Source organism: Canis aureus, chromosome 2, assembly GCF_053574225.1.
Source record: "Canis aureus isolate CA01 chromosome 2, VMU_Caureus_v.1.0, whole genome shotgun sequence".
Lineage (NCBI taxonomy): Eukaryota > Metazoa > Chordata > Mammalia > Carnivora > Canidae > Canis > Canis aureus.
In genome coordinates this window covers 41,610,175-41,630,199 of record NC_135612.1, presented here as the reverse complement: position 1 = coordinate 41,630,199, position 20,025 = coordinate 41,610,175, and the positions used below count along the sequence as shown (strand labels likewise).

Sequence of the window (20,025 nt, the reverse complement as noted above, 5' to 3'; positions counted from 1 at the left end):
CAGAGGAGTGTGCCAAGCCTAAGCCATATGGACACAAGGGCCTTCAGGAGAGAGATGGTGTTGGGGCTGGCAAACACAGGTAGGAGAGATCACCCTCCAAAAGTCTGAGGATCAGAGAGCTGAGGTTCTCATCCAGTATTGTAAGTTTCTCTGGACTACGTAGTGTGGATGAAGTAAAAAGAGGTCTAGGAAGCCTAAAGCAACAGAAACCAAGCTTGATATGGCTAAAATGAGCAATGGTTGAAATCACAGAATTCATGGTAAAATGAAGTTGCTCACTTTTTAGAGCTGGAAGTAGGTCTATGTACTATTCTCAGCTTTTCCTTTGAGGACTGCAAGGCACAGACAAGGCTGCCAGGCTCCACCGCTCAGGCTCCAAGGCCTCAGAACTCATGGAGACAGAAAGGGTGGTGATTTGAAAGTAATTTGAAATCTTATCTTGAAGTGAGGTTTGGTCAGCTCAGGACATGGGTGAGAAGTGATAAGGATAGAGGAACTTTCACATCCACAGGAGTATAGACTAATATGGCCAGAGGGCTTACACATGACCTACTCTTTATAACCATTACTTTGTCAAACCTATGCAAAAAATCTGAAGGGGTTCCTGACTGCATCCTTCAGATGAGGACATCAAAGTTCTAATATGTTAAATCAAAAAGTCCAGCAAGTAAGTGAGAGGTAGACATAAAAAGTGTGATTCCCAAGAGCTCCTGGATGTGGCAGGAACTGGCTGGGAGGGCAGCTGACCATTAGCTGTCATGATTCTGAGAGGCCAGCCTGACCTACATTGTGATGGATGTTTCAAGATGCTTTTCCAACACCAATCCTCGGGTTCTATTTGTACTCTGTTGGGACTTTCTAAACATCAATAAAATAGAAGTTTGGATATAAACCCAAATGATCTGAATGGGCACATCACAGGAAGATATCCAAATAGCAAACACAGACACAAACAATGCTCACAAATGCTCATTAGTTGGAAAGGAAATGCAAAGGAAAATCTCAGGAGATACCACTACACACCCATCAGAAAGGCCAACGTGAGAAATATTGATGATACAGAAGCACTGGTGAGGCTTGGAGCAAGAGGAAGCTCCCTGTTGCCCACAGCAGTTGATACAGTAGAGCTGCCCTGTAAAACCACACCCTCATTCAGTCACATGCATGCACACTAGGAGCCAGTGACTACTTCCTGCTCCATCAATATGCACCTGCATGTGTGCCCAACACACACACCCGACTATGATGAGCAGTCCTGCACCAGGAGCCACACTCTAGAATAGGTGTGCTTTTCTGTATATTGTACCTTAATAAAGATGCTTAAAAATAAGGGGAAAATAAGGTAGAGAGGCTTTGGTGAGAGATTGAAGTGTGGAGAGAAAAGTGAGCTCCGGCAGGGCAGGACTATCTCTTGCTAGAGTGGGGTCTGAAGTGCTTTGGGCAGACCCAAGGCAGAGTAGGAATGCAGCAAAGGTTCATGGAGAAGAACGAGATCACGCAGCACCTTGGGAGTGGATGAATATGCAGAACACCCCAGCTGAGTGACACTTTTTATTTTTTTGCTCTGTTCTCCTCAGTGAAGATAGATTGTAAGATAAAGTCACAACAGTGGTTCAGATCCACTCACCATCCAGAGCCACAGATGGCTTAGTGGACAGCCAGCAGCTCCAGATGTCAGGAGTAGTGTAGGGTTGCTAAGGTCCCTTCAGGGCAGCATACATCCTAGTTATAAGGCCTCTGCTGCAAGGTATCCAAGTAACACATGTGACTTAGACTCAAGTGTAAAAGACTGAGATTTTAAAAACCCACCCATGGGAACATCAGGTCACTGGCATGTTGAAAGTGCACATACAGGGGTTTAATTTTGGAAGCACTTACAGGCATATAACTTCACTCCCCAACCCCAGGCCTCACATTGGGTCTTATGAGGCTGGCTGCTTTCAGAGCGATACTGTTCAGTGACCTCAGTGCATTCTGTATCTATGCTCCACTCACCTTCTCTTCCTTCTTGTGCTCTAACAGAGTGGGCTTTTCACAAAAGACCATCTGAGCCTTTCTCCTGACCCTATTCTCTAGCCCTCCCTCTAAAACACAAGCCTTTTGATAGGGTACCAGAATTCAAATTATAAGTGAACTTACTGCCTTATAGTCTTTTGGGGCAGAAACTCCCATTGATAGCGACACAAATTGTGGCAGGAAAGGACGAGCCTAGGAAGCTGGATTAAAAACCCAGATGGTCCCCCAGGCCCTGATGTCAGCCAGCAAGAAATATGAATTCCAAGAGCTGTAAGGACCAGGACTAGAGAAAGAAAAAGGTGGAGTTGGGGAGTGGACTCTCTTGTCAGTATTTTTGGACAGTGAATAAACCAGCTGCAGGATATGGGGAAGGAGCCAGGAATATAAAGTGAAGGGGATAGGGAGAGGGTGGTGGGAGCCTTCCAAGTCTGAGATGTACATAGCAGTGAGATTTGGACATCCTTGGGAAATCTCAAGGCAGCAAGCCTGGTGAGTTAAGGAGCAAGCCAGGAAGAGGACGTTGTTTTGGTCAGAGATTGGTTCCAGGGCCTCGATCAGCTGTGCTTTGTAACAATCACCATGTCAGGCCTCTCTGCAAAATCAGGCTAACAACTCTTGCCTGGAATTCATAAAACATTGTCTGTATCCTGCATGTTCCCCCTACCCCCAAAACCCTGGGGCTGCTGCTAAACCACCCACACAACATCGGGCCCTTCTCTTTCCATTCATCAAGGGGGTGCTTCCCCCTGTGCTTCTGCCAGGGAGAAAGAGCCTGTTGGTGCTCTCCAGAATGGGAAACAAACCTACATTGTTATTGCAAAAGATTGGACAGGCTACCCAGGCATAAATATTATAGAAGCAGGGACATATTGTTTCTCTCACTTGGGATAAACAGACTGGGTGACATTTTGGAGTTTGCTCTGGAGAGGACCCTGGGCACCCCTAGCTATGGAACACAACCTCCCGGGGCAGGGCAGGCATGGGGAAGATGACTCTCATGTGCAGGGGAACCTGAGCCACACTCAGGGCTGTTCACAGCACTGGGGCCTCCGTGAAGTGAGATTGTATGAGAAAGGGTGGCCAGCTGGTGATCTACCTTCTTGGCATAATAATTTACAATGACCTTTGTGTTTTGGGGGAGAAACAATAATAAGTGTGTGTTCTGGGATGCTGGACAAGCAGAGACTGCTTTTTCTTAGCAAGCATGCATCCAAGTGGTAGGGAGCACAGGTCATGGAGGGCTATTCTGCTCTAAGCAATGGAAAGGAGGATGGTGCCCAGCAGGTGTGGACTTCATGGAGTTCAAAGGCCACTGGGGTAGGGGGAGTGAAAGCAAGTGAGCAAGTATGTATGAGTAATTACAAATTGTTAAAATACCTATAAGGTAGGAAAGGGGTGCTGAGAGAGAGTGCAAAGCAGGCACTCTACCTTGTTCAAGGTGGTCAGGAAGGAGGCCTGAGAAGGCATTTACTTAGAGACCCAAGGAGAGGGACGGGCAAGTGGGGAGAGGGAAAGGAATACTGGAAAAGGTCTGGAGCTTGGAATGTTGTATCTGAGGACAGAAAGAAGGCTGAAGTGGGTTGAATGGTGGCTCTTTCCCCTCCCAGATTATATTACCCAGAACCTTCGAACATGGCCTTAATTAGAAAAAGGGTCTTGGTAGATATAACTGAGAATCTCCAAATTAAGAGAAGAGATCATCCTGACTGGGGTGGGCCCTAAATCCAATGACAGGTGTCCTTAGAGGAGTAGAGAAGACCACAGGAAGACAGAGGCAAGTCTACAAAGGCAAAGAATGCCCGAGGGCACAAGCAGCCACCCAAAGGTTGGGGAGAGGCGTGGGTAGGATGAATCCTCTTTCAGTTTCAAGAAGGAAGCAATCCTGCCAACACCTTGATTTCAGACCTCTGGTTTCTACAATGGGGAGAAGGTAAATTTCTATTGTTTTTACGACACCAAGTTGTGGCAATTTATTACAGCAGCCCTGGGAAATGAATACAGAGACTGTGGTCAAGAGTATGGAAGGGCAGTGGGGTAATGATTGAAATGACTGTAGCAGGAAGAGAGAGAACTGGATTTATGCTTAAGTGGATCTCTCTGGCTCTGTGTGGAGAATGAATGGTGGGGGGGGGGGAGGGGGCGGGCAGAGAACATGCTAGAAGCAGGGAAGCCAGTGCAAAAGGTCTGAAAGAACAATGGAGCCTCACTGCTGGGTTCTATACCAGCTATGTGACCGTGGGCAAGTGACCTGACCTCTCCACCACTCAGTTTCTAATCAGTGGGCCAAAAAAGATTACCTCTCCTGTACAGCAGCATTAAATGATTTGCTATGTGTAAATGTCAAAAAGGGAACCTAGCACATAGTGCAGGCTCGCTGCATTTGCCATTCTCATCACGAAAGGACGTGGCAGAGGAAGAGAAGGGACAAGAGGACAGTTCATGAACTCAGGGGCTTTGGACTGGAGCACTGTAACGGATGGTAGTGCTATTAAAGGAGTGTGGGGAAGTGGGCTGGGAGGAGAGATCATGGGCTGGGAAGAGTCAGGTTTGAGGTGTCCAGGAGAAGACCAAGGGAAGCTGGCAGGACTCTGCCCATTGAGAGTGGGCAAGAATTTTTTTCATCTGTTTTTTGCTTGTCCCTAGAGGCCTATACCTAATAGAATCTTGGCCCAGAGTCAGAACCCTGTCAAGGTTGGACTAAAGGTAGCAGGTTGGAAAGGTATCACCGAGAAGGGGTGCAGGAGGTGTGAGAATACCAGCATTCTCCTTCTGGTTCTTCTACCACGGCTTGCCCCACTGGATGTTGTTGATGACAGAGACCAAACATAAATACCTCCCTCTCAGGGATGTGTCAGTGCCTGTAACCATCTGACGCACTGAGACCCACATACCCCTCAGTGGCCTGTTCACACTGGCCGACAAATTCCCTTATTCCTCAATGATAAGGCATAGGAAGAGAGAGAGATCAAGCTCATGACCACTGGGTGGGCTGGGGAGCACTTGTTAAAGAAAGGAATGGAAGATTTTTACAACAATTTTGGAACAAGCCTCTCTCTTGAGGCCGCTGGGCCTGGAGGGATGAGGCAAGGACCCAGCTCATGAAATCCCACAGCAGGCCAGGCCAGGGGGCACACTAACTTGGTTTCCTGAACTAGGGGTTCTTTGGGAGTGGGCAGGGCAGAAAACAGCTAGGATGGGAACAGTGGATGCAGCCAAGGCATGGGGGATGCTTTACCCAAAGTCATGCCAAGAAAACAGAGTCAGGACCCTTAAAGGTTTTGCCTCATACATCTGTTCAGCATTGATGACATCTTATCCTCGTAAGGGCTGTTCTCACCTAAATACAATCCAATTGTCAATTGTCTCAGGACACAGGGTCCCTCTGTTTAAAGGTTCTAATGTGCCCCTACTATGACATTCCTGGGGGACACCTTATATGGAATGTTGTGCTGCAGGAGACCAATCCTGTCAGGGTAGAAGAGCTCCAGATGCAAACACGAAGCACCCATGACAGCTACAGCTCTTGCAAACTGTGCCCTGGTCTGAACAAAGCCTTTCCATGTCAGTCACCCTCCTCTGAGCCTCACATGGTGCTGTGAGTTAGGGGACAGACACAGAGTCTCATCCCCATCTTTCTGTTAGTGCTAATATGGAGAGGGGCTGCGTACTCAATATAGATCATGTCCTTTATATGCATTCCCATGAACTATTCCAACTTCAGGTAGGGACACACGTAACAGCTGGTCTAAGGAGTGGCTCTGGGACTTGAAGCCTTGTCTGTTCTTTCTTTGAAGCCGGGCTCTTCCCACTGTACTGCGCCAGCTCCCTCTAATGATGGAACTGAGGCCCAGAGAGAAGTGGCTTCCTTGAAGTCACATGACCAGCAACCAAGCCAGGCCCAAATCTCAGCCTGCTCTCTTTTTCTTTTTCTTTTCTTTTCTTTTTTCTTTCTTTTCCTTTTCTTTACTTTTCTTTTCTTTTTTTCTTTGCTTTTCTTTTTTCTTTTCTTTTCTCTTTCTTTCTTTCTTTCTTTCTTTCTTTCTTTCTTTCTTTCTTTCTTCTTTTCTTTCTCTCTTTTCTTTCTTTCTTCTCTTTTCTTTCTTCCCTTCTCCTTCTTTTTAAGATTTTAAGGAGAAAGGGTACCTGGGTGGCTCAGTGGTTGAGCGTCTGCCTTTGGCTTAGGTCATAATTCCAGGGTCTTGGGATCAAGTCCAGCATCAGGCTCCCTATAGGGAGCCTACTTCTCCCTCTGCCTATGTCTTTGCCTCTTTCTAGGTCTCTCATGAATAAATAAAATCTTAAAAAAAAAGAAAATATTTTATGGAGAAGCAGACTCCCTGTTAAGCAGGAGTCTATCAGGGCTCTATCTCAGGACCCCGGCATCATGACTTGAGCCAAAGGCAGATTGCTTAATTGACTGAGCCACCCAGGTGCCCTTCAGAACTCTCTTCTCAGGGCCAGAGACGGAACTATTTTAACTTCCTCACAGAACTATGAAAAAACTGAAACCTCTCTCTACTAATTTCTCACCATTTAGTGAAACAGGCTTTCTAATCATCTATGCATCTGTGATGGTTATTTTTATGTGTCAACTTGACTGGCCACAGGGTGTGCAGATTAAAGGTGATTTCTGGGCGTGCCTGTGAAAGCATTTCTGGATGGCACTGGCATCTGAATTTGTGGATGCAGTAACATAAATGGCCCTCCCTAATGGGCATTATCCGATCCCCTAAAGGCCTGAACAGAACAAAAGGCAGAAGAAGGTGGAATTCACACACACCTCCTGTGCCCTCTACCTCCACTAGGGCCTCTCTTTGCATCTTCTCTTGCCCTCCCACTGGGATTTACTTCATTAGCTCTCCTGATTCTCAGGCCTTCAGACCTGGACTGGGTGACATTACCAGCTTTCCTGCTAGCTTGCATATGGTAGATGGTGGGACTCCTCAGCTTCTGTAATTGTATGAGCCAATTTCTCATCACAAATCATGTATATATCTGTTAATTCTGTCTCTCTGGAAAATCCTAGTATGTCCTCAATGCTTTTAATTAGGAAGTCATTCCTAAAAGATTAAAGATCCACCTATCATTTTTCAGGCACTCTGCTAAATACTGGAAGGAAAAGTTTTAACAAGACACAGTATGTGATGCCAATTCTTATAGCATTACTGTTGGGAAAAGATAGTGTTCTTGACCTTGACTAAACTGTGAGCATGTTCTCCTTTAATCAGGAGATTTTTAACTTTGGCTGGCCATTGAGTTCACCTGGAGAGATTTAAACCATCCAATTCCTCGATCCCAGCTCCAGAATTTGTGATTTTATTCATCTGGAATATAGCCTGAGCATCAGAATTCTTAAACACAAGAAAGGTTGGCTGGTTATTCATCAATGTGACTTAATTGTGGATATAAAGCATTTCTTTTTACTTATAATTTATAACTTGCTCATTTTCAAAATTAGTGTGATATAGCAGATGGCATACAAGACATAAAACAGACTATTTTAAGAAATATTAAAAATGGTAAGTCTCAGAGGAGAAGAGAAAAACTCGTGGGAAAGAAATTATTGAAATTAAGCACAAAATCTAGTCCTGAGCTTTCCAGAGCTAATGTGCCAAGAACAAGAGGGGTCATGGTGTCATCAAGGTCAATAAAAGGAAGGCTATGAGAAAAACAAACAACCCCCCCCTCAAAACCTATTTTCTGTCAAATAGTTCTAAGAGCACAGGTGAAAACTGTGCTGGATGAACAAGACAGCTGAACCCCCAGATGCTGTGTGACTCCTCCATGGCCAGGTTGCTCCCAGATCAGCTAACAGCCAATCTGAATCTAACAGCTAAGCGCCAATCAGTTGGCCATTCTTTCCAGAGGTCCACAGGCTTACCAGGAATGATCTTTGACTAGGGGAGCCTGCAAAGAGGCCAGGGGAGATTGTCATCCAGCTGTGTCACAAAAGCTTTCCACCGAGGCCCACATGAGGTATAAGGAGACAGCTCTCCATAGGACTTACTGCATCCACGTTCACAGAAAGAGCTTTGTTGAAGCTGAGATGCCATATGACACACACATCATCCCTGCACCCCGGGGCCCTGGGAGTGATTTCATTTTTTCTCTTTGAGGTCAAATTCTCCTCAGGAGAAGATCCTCCTTTGCATAAGACGGTAAGAGCTGTGGGTTGGAAACCCTGATCAAGGCACCCTAGAGAATGCCCAGTCAAGGGGGACTTACGGGGGGTTGTCACATTTCCTCTGCCGGAAGCGGGCTCCCGTCCCACACGTCCGGCTGCACATGCTCCAAGCGCCCCATGGGCTCCAGTCTCCGTCCACGTGCTCCGGGATGGGTGTCTTGCTCACACACTCCCCTGCGCGGCACCACTGAAACACAGCAGGGCAGGCCACAGGCCCCAGGGGCCACACAGCTCCAATGAATCCAACCTGCTCACTCACCAGATCACTGCAAGTCCCTCCACATGAAAAAAAAAAAAAAAAAAAAAAAACCACCATGCCATCCCCAAAGGCTTTTTGTAATTTGCACAAAAGTAGACTCTTTCAGGGTATGCATGCTTGTTAACTCCAGACAGTCCGTCCTTACTCAACCTGACACCCATATACCTGTGGGCTTTGCATTTGGCCCTAATGCTCCACATGGAATGTGCTCCCCTGAATTTTTCTAAGTTGTCAGGAAAAGGACTAATTCACATGGCTCATGAAGAGACCCAAGCTTCAGCAAGCTTTGCTTAACGTGAGTGCGTCTCTCTGGAAGGCTGCGTTTCCTGGCTCTGGGGCTTTGCTTTGCACTTCAAAGCTGGGTTTGGTACTTGGAGATGACACTGCCAGGTCTGCATGGGAGAACCTTGGCTCTGAGAATAAAAGAAAGCCACTCGTCTAAAACAGAATTTCCCAAAATGTGTGGCAGGCACATCCGGGGCCCGAGAGGTGATTTGGTGGTTTCAAATCATGGCACCTGATTCACTCCTTACAGTAAGACTAAGGAGAAATCTGTGGCTGCTGGCCCTGAATCCCTCTCCTCTCCAAAACCAATCTCTCCTGTTAATGAAGATCAGGGCTTGGGCTAGCTTTCTTAATCTCTAGTTAGAACTGCATCACATTGTTCTCATCCAACTCATTTTATGATAGCTTTTTGCATATGGCCAGTGATCCTGTTTTTGCATGTATGGTTTATTGATGAAAAAGTTTTTTTTTTTTTTTTTTTTTTTAAAAGGATATTCACTTGTGTGACAAAAAGAGTCAATTTAACAAAAATATTAAGCGACTCTTGTATCTTATCAGAAAAAAAGGAGAGAGGAGATAGAAGTGTTCCTCTTTGCCCAGAGTGGGTTCCAACGGCATTTCTGGAGCAGCCAGTGGAGCTTTAGGCACTATTGAGTACAGTGCAGACCACCGCCCTTCGGGAGACGTGCCCGATGCCCAGGAGACAGGGGCTAGGGAAGGGCTGTGGGACGTGGGGGTTACCTTGTCTGCCCCACACTCGGTGCCGTCCAGGGGAGGGTCCAGCTTGGTCTTGCAGGACGTATCTCCTTCCACCAGGCACCACAGTCCAGCGCACATCAGATGCTGCTGACAAGGGAAGGAACAGAACTGCCTAGAACACCATATACAGGTCACTACTGGGGTCAGAAGGTGGGGCCCAATAACTGGTTTGGACTTGGAATTCAAAATGTGAAGGGAAGAAGGAGGGTTGTGAATCTGGATGTTTTAAAAAAAAAAGTGTATCATTCAACTGGTTCATTTTAACTCCACAAAATTCTGTGTATAGACTCCTAGGAGGGTTGCCTTCATGGGGATTCAGTTCGGCAATTCCTGCGTTAGCTACTGAGGGAGTGTCCACCGCAGGGTGCAGGCTGGGTGCCATTAACAAACACATATCTTCCATTTAATGTAGGAAGGTATGAGGCAGACACCCATGGGTTAGAGAGAGTGCACAGGAGGAGAATCTCCCCGGCCTGGCCTCCCCACGGAGGGCTTGCTGGAAGAGGCAGCTCCATTGCTGAGGCTAGAGGGGCATTTATGCAGGCCTAGAATCTGGAGCTCGAAGGCTGATAATGAGCTCAGAGACCCAAAGGGGTTAAAGAAAGGTTTTCCATCTCCCCGTGGTTACCCACATTTCTAGCTCAGCTGACTTATGCATGATTTGTTATAGTATTTCACCTAAGGCATTTCTTAACCTGCACAAATATACAGTGAAAATAATTCTACTTCAACAACAGGCATTTAAAAACACGCCCATTTGTATTAATAGGAAACTTGCACGTAGACAAAGTGCTCAGGATGGGACCATTTGTGAAAATAACCGGAGTAGACATGGCCAGTGTTCTCCCGGGCTGCCTCAGTCTCCCCTGCAGGACTCAGACCATTCAGTGTCTGCACACACTGGTGGCTGCTTCCTCAGTCTTTGTGCTGGAAGCCATCCTTTTGACCATAGAGCAAGCTTCAACCACAGGGATGCAGCTGGACACTCCATCTCCCTGGGTGGGATGGCTCTGAGGCAAGCTCCAGCTTCTCTCAGAGGGTCCCAGCAGGATGGCCCCATTGTCCATGAGGTGGTCTGCTCACCGATGCACTTTAGACTCTCCACCCTCTTCTCTCACTTCCCTGCCCCCTCACTGTGCTTCCTGGGATCACTTCCCAGATAAACTCCTTGCACCCAAATCCTCGCCTCATGGTTTGAAAATTAAGAACAGATGTACTGAAGGCTCTTTTAAAGATGTAGTACTTCCAGGTTGCCAAACCCAGTCATGGGAAAAAGGCCTAAGCTGGAGCAGGGAGACCTCACCCTCCAGGGTATGGCCACGGCACCTGGGGTGCAACTTGGGCAGAGTGAGGGTCAAGGGTCTTTGCTCAGGACAGGTCACAGTGGAGCTTGTAAAGAGTGTACCCTGCTTCGTGTTGAGGTCTGCCATTCCAAGTAATCTCAAATATCTGCATAGGATAGATGTGCACTGTGCTGTCTAAAGTCAAAAAATATTTAGAGGTTTAAGAGACAAAGGGAGAAAAAGGGAAGGAAAGCAGAGCTGGAGGGGCTTTGACAAAGAGCTCAAAAGCCCACAGCTCTTGCTCATTTTTCAAGTATGCCGAAGCTGCTCTGTGCCCTTAAAGAAGTTGATGATTCAAGTGGAACAGTGCACATTTGGGTTCAGGAAAGCCCCTATGTTCCCATTATTGTTCGCCTCTCCATGGAATGGTAAAAAGATGAGAACTCTGAGTACAATGCCAGCTGGTCCCATAAAGACAGACTGAACCTCATTAAATGTTTGATTCCATGCACTTTAACCCTGGAGCTCTTCGAGAGTGTGGTGTCAGTGTGTAGACACGTGTTCATGAGTCAAGGCTGACCCCAGAGGTAATTTATGGGATAGGAGAGCTTGGGATTAGGAGACGCATCTGCCCCATTGGGAGAGAGAGGAAGAAGGCAGTGTGAACTGTTATGTACTTAATAGACAGCACATTCCCATAAAACTTTCCTAATCATCAGAGAAGAAGAGATGAGGTCAGGCAAAGATTTCTTAAGTAGAACACAAAACATACTAACCATAAAGGGAAAAATTAATGAATTATACATTAAAACGAAGAACTTCTATCAAAAGGCAACTGTAAGAAAGTGAGAGAGGAGGATATTTGCAATACGTGCAAGAGATATTTGTAATGTGTGGATCCAACAAAGGATTTGTATCGAAAGTGTATGTAAAAAACATGAAACAAAAGCTCCCAAAGACAATTAAAATGATGCAGTTTAAAAATGGGCAAAAAACTTGGGCACTTCACAAATGAGGGCATTTAAATGTAAGGATGGCCAGTAAATGTATGAACAGGTACTCAGTTTCAGTAGCCATCCAGGCAAAGGCAAATAAAAACCACCACTCAGGCGTCCCCAGTGGTTGAGCATCCCTTCGGCTCAGGACGTGATTTCTGGGTCCTGGGATTGAGTCCAGCATCAGGCTCCCACAGGCAGCCTGCTTCTCCCTCTGCCTATGTCTCTGTCTCTCTGTCTCTCATGAATAAATAAATAAAATCTTTTAAAAACCACCCAAAAACCCACCATTTGGTACCTCTACACACCTACCAGAATGGCTAGAATGACAGAGACATGAATACAAAGTGTTGGCAAGGATGTGGTGTGATAAGAACTCTCCTTAATTAATGATGAGCTTTTAAATTGGTTCAACAACTCTGAAAAACTCCTTGACAGTACTTACTAAAGCTTAAGACATGCTGGATGTTCTACTATTCATCAATTCCACTCCTACATATGCATCAGGCAGAAATGTGTGTATATGTTTACCAAAAACATTTTTTTAATAATAAATTTATTTTTTATTGGTGTTCAATTTGCCAATATACAGAATAACACCCAGTGCTCATCCCGTCAAGTGCCCCCCTCAGTGCCCGTCACCCATTCACCCCCACCCCCCGTCCTCCTCCCCTTCCACCACCCCTAGTTCGTTTCCCAGAGTTAGCAGTCTTTATGTTCTGTCTCCCTTTCTGATATTTCCCACACATTTCTTCTCCCTTCCCTTATATTCCCTTTCACTATTATATTCCCCAAATGAATGAGACCATATAATGTTTGTCCTTCTCCGATTGACTTATTTCACTCAGCATAATACCCTCCAGTTCCATCCATGTCGAAGCAAATGGTGGGTATTTGTCATTTCTAATGGCTGAGGAATATTCCATTGTATACATAGACCACATCTTCTTTATCCATTCATCTTTTGATGGACACCGAGACTCCTTCCACAGTTTGGCTATTGTGGACATTGCTGCTATAAACATCGGGGTACAGGTGTCCTGGCGTTTCATTGCATCTGTATCTTTGGGGTAAATCCCCAGCAGTGCAATTGCTGGGTTGTAGGGCAGGTCTATTTTTAACTCTCTGAGGAACCTCCACACAGTTTTCCAGAGTGGCTGCACCATTTCACATTCCCACCAACAGTGCAAGAGGGTTCCCTTTTCTCCGCATCCTCTCCAACATTTGTGGTTTTTTGGCAAGAATGTTCATAGCAACAATCTTTGTATTAGTGTCCAAATTGGAAATTGCCCAGGGACGCCTGGGTGGCTCAGTGGTTGAGAGCCTCCCATCGGCCTAGGGTGTGATCTTGGAGTCCCAGGATTGAGTCCCACATTGGGCTCCTTACATGAAGCCTGCTTCTCCCTCTGCCTGTGTCTCTGCCTCTCTCTCTCTCTTTCTTTCTCTGTTTCACAGTAAATAAATAAAATCTTAAAAAAAAAAAAAAAAAAGGAACTGCCCAAATGGTCATCAACAGAGAAATTATGGATTATGGTCTATTAGGACAATGGAATACGGCATGATCCCATTTATATGAACTTCAAAAACAAGAGAAAACTGTAGTGTTGTGAGTCAGGATAGTGGTCACCTTTCTGTTTAGTTTCAACAAGGGGACTTAGTGGATAAGGCAACTTTGGAGCTGCAGCCTCTGACCTCAGCTTGGCCATCAGCATTGCCCTGGGTGCCAGAGCTAATCAGCTGCCCTTCTGTGATTTGGTTTCATTACTGGAAAAATGGTATGGACAGCACTAATGCTTGTTACCATGATGCCTTTTAGATAGTTGGCATTCATGTTGTGCTTTCTAAATGACAAAGTGCTCTGCTGTCTGTCATCCTGAGGCTCATGACAGCTGGGGGAGGCAGGTAGGACAGGGCTTTCTCTTTTTTTCCATTTTTTCAAAGAAGAGGCACATGTTTATGTGGAAGTCAAGGGCCTGAGCTGGACCAAAATTACCAGGCTGGGAGTTCATCAATCTAGGTTCACATCCTGGTTCTTGACTCATGTAGTGGCTCCACAGGTGTATTCACTCTCTAAAAAACTGAGCTCTAAATGTATGATCTGTGCATTTTTATGCATGCATAGTATACTATAAATAGTAAGACGTTTTACAGAGAGAGGGGAGAAAAGAAGAGAGAAATGCATGCTCAAACTGGCGATGGAAGATTGTCTGGACCCAACCTATCACAAGGTAGAAGCAGGAAAATCAGGGTTTCACCAAGAAATTACAAAGATAGACCATATGTATAGGAAGTCATTCCTCCTATCAGGAGAAATACTTCATGGTGGGTAGTCTTGCAACTACTGGTCTCTTTAGGGTGGAACACACACACTTCTCTCATAAGGAGAATTCTTGCTAGCCTGGAAATAGCCCTGACACTCTCCAAAATGAACATCCTATCTATAGCTGATTCCAGCAATAACTCAGAGGTGAACAGTAAAAAAGAAACAATTTATACAAAGAACTACAAATACGAAGGGAGAAGGTACAAGAGGGAGAAAGCATTGAAGAATACTTATCAGATAATATAATACGGCTAAAAATAATGTGTAAGCCTATGGGCATTTTTTTCAACAGAGTTAATGTGTCTTTTTTTGTTTTTGCATTTGCAAAAAGCAAATATATAAGAACTCAGGGAAAAGATGGTCAGGTCAAAGGAGATAAAGTATCAACATCAGAATGGGCCAAGGAAGGGGAAAAAAAATCACATGACCAATGAAGACTGAGAGCAACATAAAAAGAGACACACCACTGAACACATAAAGGGGTATATGGAGTTGATGACTGAGAAAAAGTGAATGTAATAAAATAGAAATGAATAAACGATTTAAACAGATAAGACGAATGACAGACATGGAAGACACATAAAGGAGATGTGACATAAGCAAAAGTGGGAGGCAGGTGGGATGAGTTTTCTCTACATTTTTTCCAATGAGGGGACGGATGTTTGTGGAGGTCAAGGGCTCTGAGTTGGGCCAGAAGCACAGGACTCTTAAAGAAGAGAACCAAAGTAATGGAACAGAAAAGGTATCTGAAAAGAAATTCAAGACCCTGTCCTGAAATGAAAGAAATCTCTGTTTCAGATTGAAAAGCAAAGCCCTATTCCAGGAAAACAGCAAAGAATAATGAACACAGAGGGATGTCCTGATAAAAGTTACTGAATTTCAGGGATAGAGCAAGAAATATTTTAGGCAGCCAGGAAAAAAGGATCAAGCTAGTGACAGTGGGAAAACACAGCAGGCTACCTGCAGCAGGCTACCTTTCTCCACAGCAGAACTCACTGCCAGATGGCAGTGGATGCCTAGAAAGACACAAGGAAAGAAAATGTAATCCAAACAGCTTCTAGCAACTAAAGGGTTGCTCAAGTATTTAGGTAACAGAAAATGATTTTTTAAAAATATTTTTGTCTATTTATTTGAAAGAGAGGAAGAGAGCACAAGTTAGGGGGAGTGGTGGAGGGAGAGGGAGAAGCAGGCTCCCCTCAGAGCAGGGAGCCAGATACAGGGCTTGATCCCAGGACCCCGAGATCATGACCGGAGCCAAAGTCAGACACTCAACTGACTGAGCCACCCAGGAACCCCCAGAAAATTATTTTTGAATCTATAAAGAAGCTGAATCCTTTTTTGGAGAAAATACTAGAGGATGATGTTAGCCAGAAGAGAAATAAAAGGAAAACCCAAGGGTTAGCAGTGATCACCCAGTGAAGCATTGACTGAAATGTGGGGACTGAAGTTAGGAACAGAATGCATAGGATATAAAGTCAGATGAGCCAGAAGTGATATAGATACAAGAATAGCCTAGAAAAGAAGGTGCGGTGGGGTGGAGGGCATAGGAGATTGTCCATATATATCCATTTCTTATCGTTTCTAGTTGGGGGAGGAGCAAAACATAACAGATAAATATAGCAGCTGGGATATCAGAGCTTTTAAAGGGAAAATGTTACCCACTAAGAAAAATAATTAAATTGAGGGGTAGAGGGAATGGAGAGAAGGGGTTTGAACGTGGAAATGGTTTTATCATGCCCATGGAATTAGGATAGAGTAGAAACTCTAAAGAGAAGTTGGCCTATGGCACCTTTTTGCTTCTAGCAAATGTCAGAATAGATAGTCTGTGGGAGGCGGGGCTGCTCTTCCATTCCAAAAACAGGTAGGTATTGTAATAAAATGTCATTTTTTCCCCTGAAGATTTTACTTTTAGGTAATCTCTGCACGCATTGTGAGGCTCAAACTTACAACCCCAAGATCGAGAGTGTCATGCTCTTACCAACTGAGCCAGCCAGATGGCTCAAAAATGGCATTCTTATTGCTGAGCTCACCAGAAGTTAAGAAACTATTCAAGAAAACAAATACAAAATACACACATAGTTATACTTGTACATACTATTAACATAGTCTAGTCTGTAGTAAGCACTTACAAGGGGTGCATTCCCCTGAGGGCCAGCAATGATCTTGACACTCCAGCTGGGAGAGTAAGTCTGGAATCTGGAAGGGTGTTTACCAGTTCTAGAAGGATTGGTGGCACCACTGGCTTTTTGAGACAAATATACAGACAAACATAGCAACCACCATTCAGACTCTCAGAATTCCATGGTGATATTCAATAAAAGTAAACTCACAATGAAGCATGGAAACATAAATGACAGCTAACAGAAGCAACAAATAAAAGATTTAAACTTCCAAGGTGTTTAGATGATAGAATGATCAGATACAGAATATATAATAACCATAGGTGTGCCTGGTTGGCTCAGTCAGTTAAGTGCCCTACTCTTGATTTTGGCTCGGGTCATGGTCTCAGGGTTGTGAGATTGAGCCCTGCACTGGGCTCCATGCTGGGAGTGGAGCCTGCTTAAGATTCTGTCTCTTCCCCTCCCCTTGCCTATTCTCTCCTTTCTAGAAAAAAAAAAATCATTATAATAACTATCTCTAACATGTTTGAAGAAATAAAAGATGACATCATGTACACAAGCCAGTGGTGAAATACTATTGAATATAATCAGGCAAATCTGAAAAAGAAACTAGAAAGCACTTTTATTATGAGACATTCAATGTATAACTGTTGAAGAAAAGCAGTGGATTCTGACATCACAGAGAGAGAGAATTAGTGACTGGAAAACAGATTTGAAAAAATGTATAGATTGTAGCATGAAGACAAAAGAAATAGGAAAATACTAAAAAAAAATGGGTTAAGAGATAAGAAAGAGTAAAATATTGATGTATGTGTCTAATCATAATCCCAGACGGATGACAGAAAGAATGAAGAGAGGCAGTGTTTGAGAAGAAAATAGCTAACATAAAATATGTACTGTATGTACATATGTAATGAGTCCTCCCACTTAGTAGAGGGGCAGTCTTCTAATATAGGCCCAACAACCCCTGTCTCCTCCTACTCATGCTCTTGTGTAATACCTTCTTGTACATTTGACGAAACTACTCGCTTGCTTTGCATTCACTGAATGCAGCAAAAATCATAGGATATAATTTTAAGTAAAAAGAGAAATGTATTATTTAGGAAACAGATAAACCATAGTCCAATATGAGTTGGTCTCTAGGCGACAAATGTACTAGATATACTACTTGCCAACCTATTCAAGAAAAAGAAGAGACAGTATGAATAAGACAGGAAGAAATGAGAAAGAAAAAAGAAAAGGAAAGGAAGAAAGAAGATAACAAAAATGTAAAGGAAATTTTATGTATGTATATATGTATGTCTGCATGTAAATTTTAAATAATAATCAGTGATCACTGAGCTCGATACATAAACTCTATATGAAATGATTTCCTTACAAGAAGAGCTATTGTACAGAATAGAATAAAAATGCATATGGACTAACTAATATAGAAGACCTAGGGAAGCTGGTCAATGAGCTACCCTTCCTGAAAACCTCTGGCCCACTTAGTTTCTTAGTAGTATTTTTCATAGGGAGATTCTATTTAATCTTTCAGAAACAGATAATACCAATGCATTCAAACTGTTTAAGAGCATTGAAAAAAGGGGGATTTTTCCTTATACTTCACATTAATATCACATTGAAACCAAACTAAACAAGATAACCACAGCAAAAGAAAAAAGGTTCATACCAAACTCATTCATAAACACTGTGATGAAGATCCTAAATAAAATTTACTAATATAATGAAGCATATAGTGAACCATGACCAAGTAAGGTTTATTCCAAGAATCTGAAGATGGTTCAATATTAGAAAACCTGTTAATATAATTTGCCACACTAATAATTCAAAGAGAACTCATCCAGTCCTCCCCATGGATGCTGAGAAGACATTTGATTAAATTTAATCACAATCTCTTATTAAAGTTAACAATGTACATAAATGGATACTTCTTTCATTTGATAAATATTCATGCAGAAACATAAGAAGCACTCTCATTAAAGTTGAGAAGAAGAAAAAAATGTATATTATCACACTGTTATTATTTTAGGTGAGAGAAGGAACTAGGGGTTAATAGAATTATATAACTAAAATAATCATATAACTAAAAACCCAAATACTTAACTAAAGAACCATTATAATCTCTAAAATAATTTGGTCAGACGGTTGGGTATAAAATTAAAATACAGTAATTAAAACTCTTTATAAATAGCAACTACAACCAATTTTAAAGATATACTGAAATAAAAGATCCCATTCAAATTGGAAAAAATATTCTATAGGAATAAATATAGTAAGAAAATTATAAAATATACATAAAGAAAAATAAAAATTTCCCTGAGGGAGCAAAGGAAGATGTTTTGAATAGATGTAAAGAAACGCTATGTAGGAAGACTCAAAAGTATAAAGGCATATATTTTTCACTAAGTCTCTAAAATAATATAACTGAATTTAAAATACCAACACATATGGAAAAATAAAAAATAATAGCCACTAAAACTGTGAAAAAGCATATGGCTAGTGTATTAAAATATTTTATAAAGCTACCGTCATGTAAATATTAAGAGGTTCACAATTATATCAGTGAAATAGACTGGAAAAATCCAGAAATATATTTTAAAAACAAGATATAAAGAAGCATATTATAAAGATGGCATTTCAAATTAATGGGGAGAAATGAATTTAATTAATCAAGTATGGAACTACGTGAGGGGTCATCTGGAAAAAAAGTCAGGTTGGATCCCTTACCTCACACCTAACAGTAAAGTAAATGACTGCTGTATTAAAGATTCATATATAAAAATGTAATAATAAAAGTGCTAGAAGATATCACATGAATTAAGTTAATTTACAGTGTAGGAGTAGGAAAGACCTTTAAGCATGACATAAAACTCAGAAGCCTTATCAAGATATTGATGCATTTGACTTTACACACACACAAACACACTTCTGCTTGACATAAAATCATAAAAAATAAAAGTAAACAAACTTCCAAAAAAATTGCAACTCCTATTTTAGCTAAATGGCCAATTTCCTTAATAAATAAAATTGCCAACAAATCACTTAAAAAAGATCAGTAATCCAAAAGATTTAAAAAGATACTCCACAGAAAAGAGAACACAACTGGCTTCTTAATATATGAAAAAATGCTCAAACTCATTATGAGAAATGCCATTCAACCTGTCAATAGACTCATTTCCTAAATGGTCAGATTGTCAAGGGCCAGAGAGGCTGGGTGAAGATGTGGGGAAGCTGGCACTTCCATTATGTTGTCTATGGGAGTGTAAAGAGATAAGCCTCTTTGGAGATCTGACCATATCTATCAAGAACTGAGGCATGTACATAATTTCTTTTTTTTTTAATTTATTTTTTATTGGTGTTCAATTTACCAACATACAGAATAACCCCCAGTGCCCGTCACCCATTCACTCCCACCCCCCATCCTCCTCCCCTTCTACCACCCCTAGTTCATTTCCCAGAGTTAGGAGTCTTTAGGTTCTGTCTCCCTTTCTGATATTTCCCACATATTTCTTCTCCCTTCCCTTATATTCCCTTTCACTATTTTTTATATTCCCCAAATGAATGAGAACATATAATGTTTGTCCTCCGATTGACTTACTTCACTCAGCATGTACATAATTTCATCTCAAGTTCAAAGACAGGTAAAATTAATCTGTGGGTTCAGAAAGAAAGTGATTATTGCTGGGGGTTAGTGAATGGAAGAGGGCTTTAGGGAAGCTTCTGGAATTGCAGAAATGCTATATTTCTTCATGTGCAGGGTCTACTGATGTGTTGTTTATAAAAAATAAGTATAACTGT

General features: G+C 42.8%; 1 protein-coding gene across 1 annotated transcript in view; it reads right to left on the bottom strand.

Annotated features, from left to right (window-relative positions):
- The window catches only part of ADAMTS17 (ADAM metallopeptidase with thrombospondin type 1 motif 17), a 330,972-nt gene that overhangs the window by 127,108 nt on the left and 183,839 nt on the right, over nt 1-20,025 (bottom strand). Inside the window, exons 11-12 of the mRNA XM_077869670.1 lie at nt 9,486-9,587; nt 8,242-8,387 (exon numbers count right to left, since the gene is read on the bottom strand). Coding sequence (XP_077725796.1) covers nt 8,242-8,387; nt 9,486-9,587 — 248 coding nt within the window. The remainder of the gene's footprint in view (nt 1-8,241; nt 8,388-9,485; nt 9,588-20,025) is intronic.